This window comes from Papaver somniferum, unplaced genomic scaffold (genome assembly GCF_003573695.1).
Source record: "Papaver somniferum cultivar HN1 unplaced genomic scaffold, ASM357369v1 unplaced-scaffold_85, whole genome shotgun sequence".
NCBI classification, from domain to species: Eukaryota; Viridiplantae; Streptophyta; class Magnoliopsida; order Ranunculales; family Papaveraceae; genus Papaver; species Papaver somniferum.
This window is the reverse complement of record NW_020651526.1, coordinates 15,802-29,857: the sequence shown is the minus strand read 5'-3', so window position 1 is coordinate 29,857 and position 14,056 is coordinate 15,802. Positions and strand designations below refer to the sequence as shown.

The 14,056-nt window shown below is 36.3% G+C and overlaps 2 protein-coding genes across 4 annotated transcripts; one reads left to right on the top strand and one right to left on the bottom strand.

The window, feature by feature from the left end:
- The first annotated feature begins 1,579 nt into the window (after positions 1-1,579).
- On the top strand, positions 1,580-3,850 carry LOC113345988. Of its 3 annotated transcripts, XR_003358351.1 has the most exons (5): positions 1,580-1,964; positions 2,059-2,910; positions 3,024-3,168; positions 3,552-3,656; positions 3,779-3,850. XR_003358351.1 is itself a non-coding variant. In XM_026589614.1 (3 exons), the coding sequence occupies exons 1-3, from the start codon at positions 1,646-1,648 to the stop codon at positions 2,209-2,211; spliced, it is 330 nt and encodes a 109-aa protein (XP_026445399.1). In that variant the 5' UTR covers positions 1,580-1,645; the 3' UTR covers positions 2,212-2,428. The 3 variants fall into 3 exon arrangements, 2 of the variants coding, with proteins under 2 accessions (XP_026445399.1, XP_026445400.1); XM_026589614.1 differs by lacking the exons at positions 3,024-3,168; positions 3,552-3,656; positions 3,779-3,850 and having other exon boundaries at positions 1,580-1,772; positions 1,915-1,964; positions 2,059-2,428; XM_026589615.1 differs by lacking the exons at positions 3,024-3,168; positions 3,552-3,656; positions 3,779-3,850 and having other exon boundaries at positions 1,580-1,848; positions 1,951-1,964; positions 2,059-2,428.
- A 1,211-nt stretch (positions 3,851-5,061) lies between these two features.
- LOC113346015 (60S ribosomal protein L21-2-like) lies at positions 5,062-7,941 on the bottom strand. The gene is made up of 2 exons (XM_026589633.1): positions 7,665-7,941; positions 5,062-5,516 (listed from the first exon to the last, which is right to left on the bottom strand). The coding sequence occupies exons 1-2, from the start codon at positions 7,899-7,901 to the stop codon at positions 5,259-5,261; spliced, it is 495 nt and encodes a 164-aa protein (XP_026445418.1). The 5' UTR covers positions 7,902-7,941; the 3' UTR covers positions 5,062-5,258.
- Between the last annotated feature and the right edge of the window lie 6,115 nt (positions 7,942-14,056).

Genomic DNA, 14,056 nt, shown 5'->3' with positions numbered 1-14,056 from the left:
TTGTTGCGGAGATACAGAGAGCTTGTTTGTTTCGTCAAAGCGATCACTTCCATTATAAAGGAGCTAAGTATCAATAATTTAGTTTATTTAATTTTTCTTTGTTTTTGATTATTGCACCCAACAAAATTCTGACAATCTTGTTTTGATTTTGCTTACAAGTATGGGAATCATTGATTAAAACTGTGGGCTTACTTTCTGTTGTTTGACTTTTCATTCTCTCTTCTATTATGTTCTTTGCCACAATTAAACCCTAATAAACTGAAGTGAAACCACACACACACCTCATTTTCTCTAGGGAATTGCTATATCTTTTGGGGTTTGAGGGTTGGCATTGAAAATGTGGCACCTATTCTTTTACTAACCGTTGCCATTAATTCATGACTAAAGATTACAGAACAAGAACATGGGTGTGGGAAAGGATAGGCTCAGTGACCTACATGACCCTCTTCTTCACCATATCTTCTCATTCCTTCCTTTAAAATGTGTTGTTGCGACCTGCGTTTTGTCTAAACGATGGAAGGACTTGTGGATATCTTCTCCTGTTCTCAATATCAAAGAATGGCGGAGGTACTCTCGATCTCGGTTTATAGAAACTAGAGATCAGAACACAGGTCAGAAAGACGAATATTGGTCTCAAGAGACAACCGAGTTGGTATATTTTATGGATAGACTGCTACATCAATCTCATCCTCTATTCCGTAATGATTTTCCTAATATAAAGAAATTTTCTCTTGATTTCGATAGTACCTTGGATAATGATAAGATTTCTGGCTGGATCATTACTCTAATGATGCGTAAAGTTGAGGAACTCTGTCTCTGTTTACCGATAGAGTTTGTGGTACCCATGCGTTTATTCACATGTGAAACTCTCACCGTGTTAAAGATAGAAATGTTTGGGGATCTTTCAACGAAAATAAAAATGATTGGGACTCTTCGTGCTGCGGAAAAAATTTCATTTCCAAGGCTCAAGATCCTTCACCTGAAGCGTATATATTTGTGGATGAGAGCTTGAATGCGCAGTTATTTTCAAATTCCCCTGTCCTCGAAGAATTGATGTTAAGTAACAGTTACATGATGATAACAAAGGTTTTACATATTTCAGTTACTTCATTGAAGCGTCTATTCATTACAAACTCCAAGATGTATAGTTGTAAGCTCAACATTTATGCACCAAATCTACAGTCTCTAACATACAATGGCACGCCAGACGGTTATGCTAATACAGAGCATGTATTTTCATCGATTGTTGATGCACACATTGACATTACTTTTGAAAGTCGTACGAATAAAAATTCGAAAAGACGATGTGGCCTTAAAAATCTTGTTGAAGGCATTTCAAGCGTAAAGATCTTACACATTTCTGGCTCCACCCTCGAGGTATAAATTCTTTTTCACTAATTTTTCATTCGCAACTGAGATTTGTCTTCAATTAAAAGTCAAGATAATCCGTTGAATGGACAGTCAACTGCCCAAAGTCTCTTCTGAAAAGTCTTAAGTTATATGCTCATTTGATGTGCCTGCCCGGAGATTACGTAAGACCATGTGAATACATTTTTTTTTCCTTTATTATTGTATTGTCTCGACTTCCCTCTGAGCTTTTCTCCCTTCTTCTCTATCTCTCCTTCTTTGTTAAAACCACTGAAAAATGGCAGCTTGGATGGCTTTTGCTCGTACAGCAACTAAAACATCAAATCAAATAATATCATCGGCGAATCAATCTTTGAAACTAATATTCCAGCGTCGGCAACTATGTAATCTAGCTTGTGATAAAGGTAAAGCATACATGAAGTCAACTACTCTCCTTTCCATATATCTCCTCTTTTTTGGCTCGAAGCGCTCGATCGCGAGGTAAATTAGACAAGTTCATTTCCCTGTATTCGATCGTTGAATTACCTCGCTGATTCCCATTAACAGATCCTCATGGACCACCAATGGCTAAGTCATATGCAGGTTTCAAGTTTTGTGTAAGTCTCTCCTCATTCTATTAATTATATATTGGAGTATAATGTAACCATGGTTAGTATAGCTAGGATTTGACTTGGCTCCCTTTCTTTACAGGCGGCAGTAATTTACATAGGGTTCTGGGGATATGCCATCTTTGGAGAAGTGCCCAAAAAGAAGAAGAAGTTTAAGATTGTTACGGTAAACGATGGAGTGAGAGATCGACGAGCTATCGTGGAATATCGCTCCTTCTATCATTTTGGGTTTTAGAATTTGTGTATTTGTAAGAAAATAAAAACGGATTAGTATAAGCTTGTGTTAAATTTGTTTGGCAGATTGTCTGACATTATTTGCTTTGAAGGGTTGGATGGTACTCACTGTTGTCTTTTTGAGTTCTTTATTTTATTTTATCTCAGTGCATTGTATTTGTTAATCTTTATGCAAAATAATCGTCTAATGGTCATCCAAAGATGACATTTTCACCTAATCCCCTTGAAAAACACTTTGTTTCAATAGAAAAATGTTGTAGATTTAAAGTTTGGGTTGGTAAATCGTTGTTTGATGAGTGATAAGAGGACAATAGCGCTTACAATCACTTCCAGTGACGACTTCCGTCCAAGGTGCTGCATCAGTCTTCTCCGGCGAATCGCAGCAATCTGGTCTCTCCTGTTCTAGGCTTTAATTCTTCCTTCCCTTTTTTCAGTAGTTTGTAATAGTCTGGTAAGGTCTTTTATTGACCTAGTTTCTCTTAAAATTGGGTTTTAATGGCCTACTATGAATAGTCTCAAGTGTTCTCTGTTTGTTCCTTTATTCTCGGCTTTGTAATCTTCTCTGTTCTGGGGATTTCAAGATTGGGTCGTGCTCTTTTCAGCTTTTGCTGCTACAATGATGGTGACTTTTCCTGGCAGATACAAAAGTTCCGTCATCTGCTCCGGCGAGTTCATTGTTCTCTGTGGAATAATGTTTCCGGTCAGTTTATTTTCGACAATCTTGAGATCCTTTGTTTTGTTGTGACGCAACGGGTTGCTGTTTGTGGTTTGTATTCTATTTGCCTCATGGGTTTGGTCGGCATTTTTTGACAGAGAAACAATCAAAGCTTGTCATACCCAGATCCTGTATCGACTTCAAATACACCAAAAAGGTCCAAATCTGCTACCACGGCTGCTTGAGGCACTTTTATTACTATTCGAGAAATTTTGGTTTCGTTTTGGATATTGTTACTATTAGGTGGGTCTTTGTTACTTTGATTGCACTAGCCAATTTAAACTTTAAAAACTCCGGTGTATGTTATCTACGTGGTACGGAGAACGTTGGGTTGGAATCTGTCCCGTCATCGCTTTGTGCTCTGATATTCGGGTTTTGTTTTTAAAATCAGTTTAACCCTATTTGTTTGACATTCTCCTTTACAAGAGAATGTTTCCTAAATTTAGATTTGATAGACAAGAATTAGTAGAAATACTACAATTATGTAACTATTTTACAATCTTGTTATAGGAAGTTAACTTCTTTTTGGAAAATAAATAAATAAAAATTTTATTTTCTTTTTCATATATAAAAAAAAATCTGTTTTTCTCTGACAATGGCAACTTGGATGACTGCTGCTCGTGCAGTTATAGGCCGCACAAGTAATCAAATATCACGTCAATTGTTATCGTCGTCGACGAATCAGACTTCAAAACTAATCCACCGACGACGAGGTCTAGCTACCGGTGCAGGTAAATTAACGAAACTCTCTTTTCATTTATTTTATTTTTCATTTTTTTTGAAGCATCTCTTTTCATAGTTGTGAGTGCACTAGTTATGTACTTAGCTCTATAGTTCTTTATTGCCATATCAGATCATCAGGTACCCCCAAAGATGGATCTCAAGCAGGAAGCCAAAGATAAAAAAGGAGCTGATTATATCTTATACACCGGCCTGGTAATTAACTAGTCATTTTCTACTTGCACATAGCAGTTCAATATAACCAGTCTGGAGGTTCCGTTCGTTCAGTTCAGGGTAAACGGTACCGATTTCTCAATGTCAAATTTGACGGATCTTCTTCTTCATTTTTTTTTTGCAGTACTTTATCCATTACTATATATATCTTGCCATTATCGATTATCGAAGTGACGAGGAGAGGGATGATAAAGTGGTAATCTGTTTTTTCTTCCCGTTAAAGCATAAAATGTATGTTCACTGATTATGTTTTTTTTTCTTCCTGTTTTGTAGGTTAGATACCTCGATGATGAAGTCCCTGCTAGTTGAAATGGTTTCCGACAATAATAGAATGTTTAAAATTTCAACCATCTGAAGATTAAATGATTTATGAGTTTTACTGTTATCATCTGTTGTTCAAAATTTTCACCTGCTACGTTGTAAGATTTGTTTTTAATAAAAATCATTACCCAATCGCTACTTGTTTGTAACTAGAATCAAATTTCTGTGACAATGTATTTTTACCAAACCATCACCTAATTGAGGAGCAAAAGGTGGCTTGCGGATGCAAATTAAAGCGTGTATTCGCACAACTGCACAAGCAAATATAAAACTCTTGAAATGCGGTGGTTTTTTGGATAATCTCCATAGCACAACTTTAAATGGCAAAACCGTGTAAGAGGAAAATCCGTCGACTTCATAAATCGTGAGGGTTCAAGTCCCTCTATCCCCGCAAAAAGGCCCGCTTTTCTCAGTCCGAAAATTAGCAATTAGCTATATTTCTCGTTCACTATATTATTTCACTAAGGATCTGAGCAGAAAAACCTCTCTCGTATCACAAGTCTTATGATCTTTTTTTGTAATGCTTTTTTATTCTCTTGAATTGACATATACCCAAGCCCTCCGATAGGACGGGGATGGTGCCTCGAGAAGGGTTGGGATAGCTCGGTAGAGCAGAGGACTGAAAATCCTCGTGTCACCAGTTCAAATCTGGTTCCTTATATTGAGTATCTTGAACTGGTTCCCGATATTGAGAATATATGTTAAGTTCCCGTGACATTAGAATCACAAGGTTGATTGCTTTTGAGTCAATTTTAGTCCTGGATAAACAAATAACCAATTTCATCAAGATAACTTACCATTCTAGGACTTCCGATTAACGTAGATAAAAGTTAAAAAAACTTTTTAAAAGAAAACCATGAATACTTAAAGGGACTAGAATTGGAATGCAGCTTCAGAGAGATATTCAACAGTATATAGAAACCAGTAGTTAACAAGGGAAATCAAGATGAAATACCAATCTCTAAAACATCCTAAACATAAATAACAAAATCTCTAAACTGCAGTTTCTGTTTCTCAACCACCATAACCTCCACCACAAGCGAAAAACAAGACTGTTTCTAATACCCGCCTTTAAGATCATTAACAACATCATATGGAATGGGAGTTACAGTTTCAAGTGTTGCTCCTTCAACCATGAAACCAGGTTTAGGGCCCTCGGGTTGTCTCTTGGTGCTAATCTTTTCACCTCTAGCTTTAGCCTCAGCCTTCAACTTGTCATTCTGAACCTTCCTAAGCTTGAACTCTTCTCTGCACCTTGATGGCTGAACATGTTCAATCCTTACATGGATCCTTTTCTTTAAAATGTGACCACGAACCTACATGATTTGAATGCATAATGACAATAAATTAGAACTACATCCATAAATTATAAAACACATCCCAGATATCCTGGTGCCAAAATACCGTAGGCAGGAAACTAAATGTACATTAAAATCTCTCAATAGAATGAATTACATACAGCACAGACAAGCATGTACAGTTCATTAGGTATACACTGCTGGTTAAGACTGTCACAGATAATTGAGAACAGTAATAAAATTTATTACACATTAGATTGATTAATTTCAAAAATATCATATATTCTGCTACCACTAAGATATAAAAACCACTCCCAGTGATAAGAAAACTTTCGTGATTACAGGCCCTTGAGTTATACTGATGGAGGCTGCAGGATAAAGAAGTGGCAAGATAACTAACGTCATCCTATGGGATGTAGTGGCCAAATCCTACATTAAATCCATATTCTTCCACTATCATATCAACGCTGATATACCTACCAAGGAAAACCCTGAGAGAAATGGGGCAGCAAATAGAGGGGGCCAAATGTGGACCAATGCCATCAACCATTTAGATGCATTGGTCCGTATTTGGTCCACCTCTATTGGTCCACGGTGTTTTTGGAGAGAAATCCAATTAAGTCATATACACACGAAAACCATGGGATTATTATTATTGCTAGTCATATACACATGGGATTATTATTATTGTGAGCGAATGTAAATCATCAACTTAACCCAATTAATACTACATACTACTATCTCTGATCTTTACGCACTGTTTTCTACTAACTAAATGTTTTAGAGAGTGAACAATAGAGTGGGCGTTTGACGATGTTCCCTTTGAATCTATAGTCTTACATAATATGAAACTTCAAATGTCTGAGACAGTGATTGGCCCAACCCGTTGTGGGAATGACATGAAAAATCTATTGTGATAGTACTTACTACTTTTGTATGCATGGCTTAAATTGTGGGAAACATGTATACAAAATTAGTAAAGACTATCATATCACAACATGTTTGTGATTTGGCCTATTGCAACCAAAAGGGCTGAATGCCATTGGCACCAAGGGGGATGGGCCACTGATAACAAGAACCCACCCACACACATGTTGTTCTCTTTAAACCCAAATAATATTATATACAATAATCATGCACATGAAGCTAGTAATTCTCCAAAGTATCATATACGAAACTACTATCAAGAAAACTTTCACCACTAGTTTCTCAAAAGGCCATCAAAGCTATGCTGCTGGCAGGTGCAGGTTAAACAAGTGGCAACGAAAACTAATTTCATTCTATGTGTGGTAAAAGCGTAGTCTAAAACTTGAGATTCTTTATTACTAAAAACTTATTTTAGAAATGGGTAGCTGCTGAATTAATACAGTTCGGGGTATCATTATAATTTTCATCCCAAAAGTTCATGCATTGCCATCATGCTAGCTAGTACCACACCGATTTCACAATTAACAACTATAATCTACTAAAAATGGAAATCCATAATCCGACGAAAAGATCCAGTAAGCAAAAGACAGAAAAGTGAAAATGGAAAACTTTCTCGACAAGATGCTCGAAAGGCCCTAAGCTGCATTGCTGGTTGGTGCAGGGTAAAGAAGGGGCAAAGAGAACTAATTTCATTCTTCATGCAGTAGTAGCCTTGTCAAAACTGAAAGGTTATTTATACTAAATATATTATCCTGCTGAATTACACAGTTTGGGGGTATCATTATCAATTGCAAATAACATATAAATCACAAAAATACATAAAATACATTTTACAAAACTAAACCCTACAACCCATTCACATAAAACCCAATTTTACATTTAAATTTCTCAGAAGAACCATAGACAATTGAAAACAGAAATTATGGTTTATCCTCTTCAACCAATAGTATGTTACTATTTATGTTCAAAATCTGTTTAATTCATTCAATTTAATTCTTGTTGTTCAGGTGCTTCTACCCCTAATTTGTTAACAACCTCAAATCTGCTTTAAAAACCCTATAAATCACAATAAAATCCAAAATAAATCATACAACTCTAAACCCTATAGACCCATTTTCATCTAGATAAAACCCTAAAAACCCATTTAATCTACTAAAACTCAAAATCCATAAACCCGACAAACCGATTCAGTAATCACAAATAGATAACAAAGTGAAAAGGGATGAGATTGAAGTAGACCTGTTTGTTGATTTCAACACCAATAGCACGCTTTGTAACGTTCCAGACAATACCAGTACGTCCATGGTAGAACTTGTGGGGCATACCCTTGTGAATAGCACCATTAACTTTGATATCAACGTAATCACCAATCTTGAAAGTTCTCAGGTAAGTAGTAAGAGCGATGTAACCCTTCTTCCTGAATGGACGAGAGAATAGATCTCTGGTTCTTGAACGGAGACCATGTCCAGCAGGCATTTTGTGTTTCTACAGATTTCTTACCTTACTCTCTAGAAACTGTCTCTCTCTATTTAGTTTAGAACCATTTCTTGAGGACCATGGTTTTTTTGGGACCATGGTTCTATTTTTCGTATAGACATGGGAAGTAATTCTAGGTCACCTCTTATCTAGATATTTATTTAATACTTAATCTATTCTCCTAATTAATTTTAGGTTATGATTAGTGAAATGATTTAGTTAAAAACAATTAATGAGATTAAATTAAAAGATGGGTTTATTATTAGTTGAGTAGAATTATTGTGAGAGCAGAGTTAGAGAAGATAAAGGAGAAAAACATGGAAAAAAAAATAAAAAAAAAATCCAATTCACTCCCTTTGAGTATTCAAGTGACGAATTTGATTCTTCATCTCCATCCTCTCATAGTCTATTTGTTAATCTTCAAAATGTATGTTGAATTGGTAAAACTTCCCCAAAACTATCAATTTTGAACTGGATTTTGAAGAGTTCGGTTACATTATAGTTCGGTTAAAATATGAGTTTTTGATAGTTCTACTTTCGGGCAGGGCTTCTCTTTTTCCTAGTAACATATGAGACAATGAAACTTCTGACCATTGTGGAAATTTGCATATACTAGGCCCTTTGTATAGTAATTTTCCTTAGTTTAGCAATGGAGCGCACACCTTCATTTTGCACCCCTATCCTATCTTATTACATCCCCCACCAGTTTGTATGGATCGTGTATATGTGATATCCCTTTTTAAGCGAGGGAAGAAGCAAGAGAAATCTCCTCCGGAACCGATTTGGCATAGCGCCCCTTCCGTGGGGGACACGGGACACTCGCAGGTATAGAAGTGCAATGACGGCTCATAACTAAAGTACCCTTTCATTAATTATTCTCTGACTCACACAAGCTTTCTTACTCGAATACAAAACAGTTATATAACGAGAGTGGGGACTAAGAATTCAGCCAGGTCGTTTGACATCAGGAAAGCATTTGATACTATTGACTGGCTTTAGCTCCTATACGTACGCGTCACAACATCCCTTCGATACCTATCAAACTACAAGATTTGGAAGGTCTACCCCGGTTACCTAGAAAGAATGACAGTTGCCTTAAGAGTCATTCGATGAGTATGCCTACCCGCATAAACTACCAGTACTGGAATTGCAACTTTCGTTAGACTATAGAGGAATATATATCGTCGAAAGAATGCTAACTTTACAAACTATGAGATAGAGACAGTCGGTCTCCAAGCATTAGCAATCTCTCTTTCTTGTTGCTAAGCAAGGTAGGAAATACCATAATCCTGGGAACCAGGGAACCCATACCATTTTACTTGTTGAGCCTCTTCCTTACACCTTAAAATCTAGAAAACCTTCTCTCAAGATACTACTTTGGGCTCTTACCCAGCAGAACTGACATACGCCAAGATAGATGATCTGATCGTTTACTTACGTGAGCATACTTATGTGTAATTTATTTGAGTTGTTAAGTATAAGCCTTGTTGTTAAGTAAGGGCTAATGACTTCTTAAAGGCTGGTATTTGTAGATCTGAAGTTAGACCCTATAGCCTATTGTGCGACTTTTAGTAGTGGGTATTAGGTAAGATAGGATACCAATCTCATACAAGCGGTGACTCTACTTTCTGGATACTTTTCCATGCTATGCACCTTACTTTTATAAGAAAGTATCTTTGATTTAGGAATAAGCTCTAGTAACGGAGCTAAACTAAAGACGTGTGACTGGAAGGAACGGGAAATTCTGTTGCTTGTAAATAATTGATTGATTGGTGATCGTAAATTTGGATTCTTGGTGTAATGAGATGGGATAAAGAGGATCAGAAACAATACCAAGTAGCTTCTCTGGCGATGCCCACATAATGGATTTCAGCTTGACTCTTATTATACGATGATATCGGTCCTCGATCCAAGGTGCCAAGGTTCAATGCTATGACTTGACTTATCTTTTTGGGTGTCGGTCAACCAAGACTTATCTTTTTGGAAAAACTTCTTTTGATTTATTACCTAAAATATTTTAAATGAAAATTAATTTATCTTAATTATGGGGGGGCGCATGACCTGGTGAGAATAATTTCTTAATGTCGACATTATTTCCTTTCTGTTCTTTTTTATGTCGACATTATGATGAACTTTATGGCGAGAATATTTTCATTTATGTGCATGAACGTTTTAATACCGTTTTGGAAAATTCTGAATTAATTCGAATTTAATTTTAAATTGATTAGCTCATTAATGCGAGTTAATGACATCTCTCTCTCTCTTCTCTGCTATAAAAACCCCCTCGAGTTTTTCATTCGATTTTCGTGTCCAAAAGAGCTACTATCCTCTTCTTTTCGTCTTCTCCCCCTGTGTGGTTATTTATTTCATTCTGTGCGCAATAGCTGTTGGGTTCGTAAGAGTGGCCAAGTATTGTAGTGCTAATAGTGCTTGGATCGGGCAGTTTTATCCTGGATACGACTTGACCACAGGGTATAGGCATCACTCATTCTTGAGGCGTACCGGTCAACTATCGTGTTAAGGACAGCGTGTTGAACACGTGACTCTGTCCTCTGTGTGCTATCATTTGAGTGTTTATTTACCTTCCAGAAATTTATATTCTAACATTTTTCTTTGAGTGTTTTATTGTTACAGACGCAACAATCTTAACACGATAGTTCTATTTTTCCGTTTGTAACAATGGGTAAGAATGATGTTGAAAGGCCTGCAAAGTTTTCTGGAAAATATTTTAAGAGATGGCAGTCAAAAATGTTATTTTTTCTAAGTTACCATGAGTTGGATTCCTATGTTCTGAAACCTTTTGATGAGTCGTTGAAAGATGCTGGTCGTGAGTCGTTTTTTGATGAATGGAAGAGGAACAATTACATGGCTAAAAATCATATTCTGAGTTGTTTAGAGGATGCTTTGTATGATTTTTACAATGCTAAGGAAAACTTTTCTGGTTTTGATTTATGGGCTGCTTTGGAGGCAAAATACCAAGCTGAAACTGCCGGGAGTAAGAAATTCTTGGTAGCTAGGCTTTATGAGTATAAAATGGTGAATGACAAATCTGTGGTTGATCAATTCCTTGAACTTCAGCAAATTATGAATGAAATTCTTGCGGAAGGTATGGTGATTGATGAAACTTTTCAAGTATCTACTGCTATCGAGAAATTGCCTACTTCCTGGTCCGAGTACAAGAAGAAACTGAGACATGAAACTGTTGAAGTTACTATGGTTGAACTGGGTAAGAAGATTCAAGTTGAAGAATTGTTGTGCTCTAAAGAAAAAAATGTATCTTCTGCAAGGGACATGTCTAACAAAGCTCATGTGACTGAACCCAAAGGTTCCAATGCTGAAAAGAACCGAAACAACTACAAGAAACCTCCAGGCAAGAAAGGTATGTGTCAGAAACCTAAATCTAGCATTAATAAAATTAAGGGTGATTGTTATGCTTGCGGAAATCCTGGCCATATGGCGGTTCACTATAGAAACCGTAAGGACCTTAAAAAGAAAAATAATGCTAATTTGGTTGAAAAAAACAAAGATGAATTTTCTGACACGGTGTCTGAAGTAAATATGGTAACAAATGTGAGAGACTGGTGGGTAGACTCTGGTGCTACCAAACATGTCTGTGGGAACAGAGAAATGTTCACCTCCTACAATAAGGTAGTGGAAGGAGAAAAACTCTATATGGGTAACTCATCTGCAGCTGCGGTTGTAGGAAAAGGCAAAGTTGGGCTCAAGCTCACTTCTGGCAAGACTCTCACTTTGAAAAATGGGTTTTGAAAGAAACATGAAGAAAGAAGGTTTTCCAGAAACTTTAAGAAAATCAAACCCACAAAACTCAATCTCAACGAATTTTGTTTTGCTTGAAAGTAGAAAAGAAAGAACAAACAACAACATGAAAACACTTTACGATTCATTTACAAAATACTAGCATTCGACTAAATCTAGCAGCAAAATGAGTTTTAAAAGAAACATGAAGAAAGAGGGTTTTCCAGAAAAAGATAAGAATTAGTACTAGAAGTTTTAATACCTTATTATTGTTAGGTTTTTTCTTGATATTTCTCCTCCTCCAACCTTTTCCTTTTCTCTCTTCCTAGATGCTTCTCTGTCTCTCTCACTCTATGTGAATTTCTTTCTCTTTCAATACACATACAAAAAGAGGAGCAGCAGCAGGAAATGAAAGATTTATAAGCTGGCCATTAGGGTCCAATACCGCGGGTTAACCCTAACCCGATCCGTGTAAACCCGGACCGTTCCAACTCGATTACTAAACAAGTCGGGTTATGATTAATGTTTTCATGACCCGTTGGTAAACGGGTTGAATCCGTCTAACCCGCAGGTTATCCCTCCGACCTGCCAATAGTTGATTAATATGAAATAATCCAAGATATTTCTTTTCCCAGTAGGTAAAGAATTAAAATCTGTTAAATATTTCATTTTTCTTTTAGGGGTTAATGTAATTTTTTACCGGTTTTGATTTATTTTGATATGATATTTAGGTGTTTTGATTTTCTCATTGAAGAAGTTGAAAAGGAGATTCGATTATTGGATTTGCAGCGTTTGCTAAAGGGTAAGCCTTAGTTAATTTATGTAATTTTGGGTCGTATACTGATATATAATAAAACCCAGAGCCAACCCTCCAGAGCTAATCCGCCTAGGGTTAGGGTTGAGGTTTCTTGACCCGTTCTATAAATTTATAAGGTTAGGGTTCAGTACTATCAACTCGTAACCCGCCTAACCCCCCGGGTTGATCCTAACCCCCACGGGTTGATCCTAACCCGACTTGTTGCCACCTCTATTTATAAAAAACTTTCACGAAAAGCAATACTACGGTACAACCAGTTCCATCGAATTAATCTGAGTTTACTATCGTTGTCGTTCGATTCTCTCTGAAGTGCTGAAGTATTGCAGAGGCATCTATGCTACATCGCGTACCACGAAGTTAACCTGAAACTATATTTCACACCGTTCGATTACCTCAACACACATTAGCCATAGACAAAAACGGGTTTAAATTGTTTCTAAAATTGGAAATCTTATTGGATCCCTTTTATCAGTCTAGAGTGCGCTATGTGGTAGACCGTTGCCAAACGCAAATACGGTTTCTTCTTGGATTCCGTTTCTGCCTACTTGATATTGTTGGTAAATCAACGAAACGCATCTGCTGGGTGAGAACCAGATTTTTCAAAAATTCCATTTTTTTTTATCAAAATAAAAATAAATATGCAAGCCATGTTGCCTTTTCATAGAGTGGTTTCACCCATTATCCAAATATCTATTTAGTTGGTTATGGGATGTCTCAAATGTTTATAAAAAAATCTAAATTAACCTTCTATCAATTTAAACATAATCAATTAAAAGAATATTGTGTATATCTTACATTTCTTATGATAACAACAACAACAAAAGAAAGAAAGGGAAAAAAAGAAAATGAAAACTAAGAACATCTCCCATGGAGTTTGGATCTCAAAAATATTGGAGCCACATAGGATTTTAGATACTCTAACATAAAAAGTTCTCTTCAACGGTGGTTGGATAGTCAAAAATTAACATGAGTTGGCAGTTTGAGTTGGATGAGAATATGTACATTTAGATACTCCCACCACGTCATGAATTTTTTTTGTTTAAAATTATTTTGGCCCATATTTTAGACTAAGTAACCTATAACTGAATAACACTTGTATTAAAATAGATATAGATACAACTATCACTGGAGATGCTTATAAAAACAGGATTCTATTTATACAAAATATTTACTAAAAATCTAATTTTTAGGTTTCCACGAAGGATATATACCCAGACACCAGATACTCTAAGCGATGAAATTTAAGAATTTTATACAACATTAAAAACAAAATTGTTCGAAAGTTATTGTGTCTCGAAATTTCTTTTTCAAAAGATGGCCCATAGATGGTTAGCTTCTAGATGACTTGTAAGAGCATCTCCAATGCTAGGGGTGAAGGTCTTAAAAAGACAAGACACCTAGGATTTAGCACTTTTCTAACCAAGAATTTATCTCCAATGCCAAGGTCAAGGTAAGGTAAAAGCATGACATGGATGCCATCTCATAAGAAAGGGTAAAGGAGAAAGTCATATCTTTACCTTCTCCATGACCCAAGGTCTTTTGACACATAATCAATTCTTTATTCCAAAATTAATTTGTCTCT

Excerpts from the sequence above, each read along its gene's own strand:
- LOC113345988 (XM_026589614.1), top strand. The coding sequence starts at position 1,646 with ATGGCAGCTTGGATGGCTTTTGCTCGTACAGCAACTAAAACATCAAAT. Across the intron at positions 1,773-1,914 it reads TAATCTAGCTTGTGATAAAG|ATCCTCATGGACCACCAATG; the intron begins GTAAAGCATACA and ends TCCCATTAACAG. Across the intron at positions 1,965-2,058 it reads ATGCAGGTTTCAAGTTTTGT|GCGGCAGTAATTTACATAGG; the intron begins GTAAGTCTCTCC and ends CTTTCTTTACAG.
- LOC113346015 (XM_026589633.1), bottom strand. The coding sequence starts at position 7,901 with ATGCCTGCTGGACATGGTCTCCGTTCAAGAACCAGAGATCTATTCTCT. Across the intron at positions 5,517-7,664 it reads GTGTTGAAATCAACAAACAG|GTTCGTGGTCACATTTTAAA; the intron begins GTCTACTTCAAT and ends CAAATCATGTAG.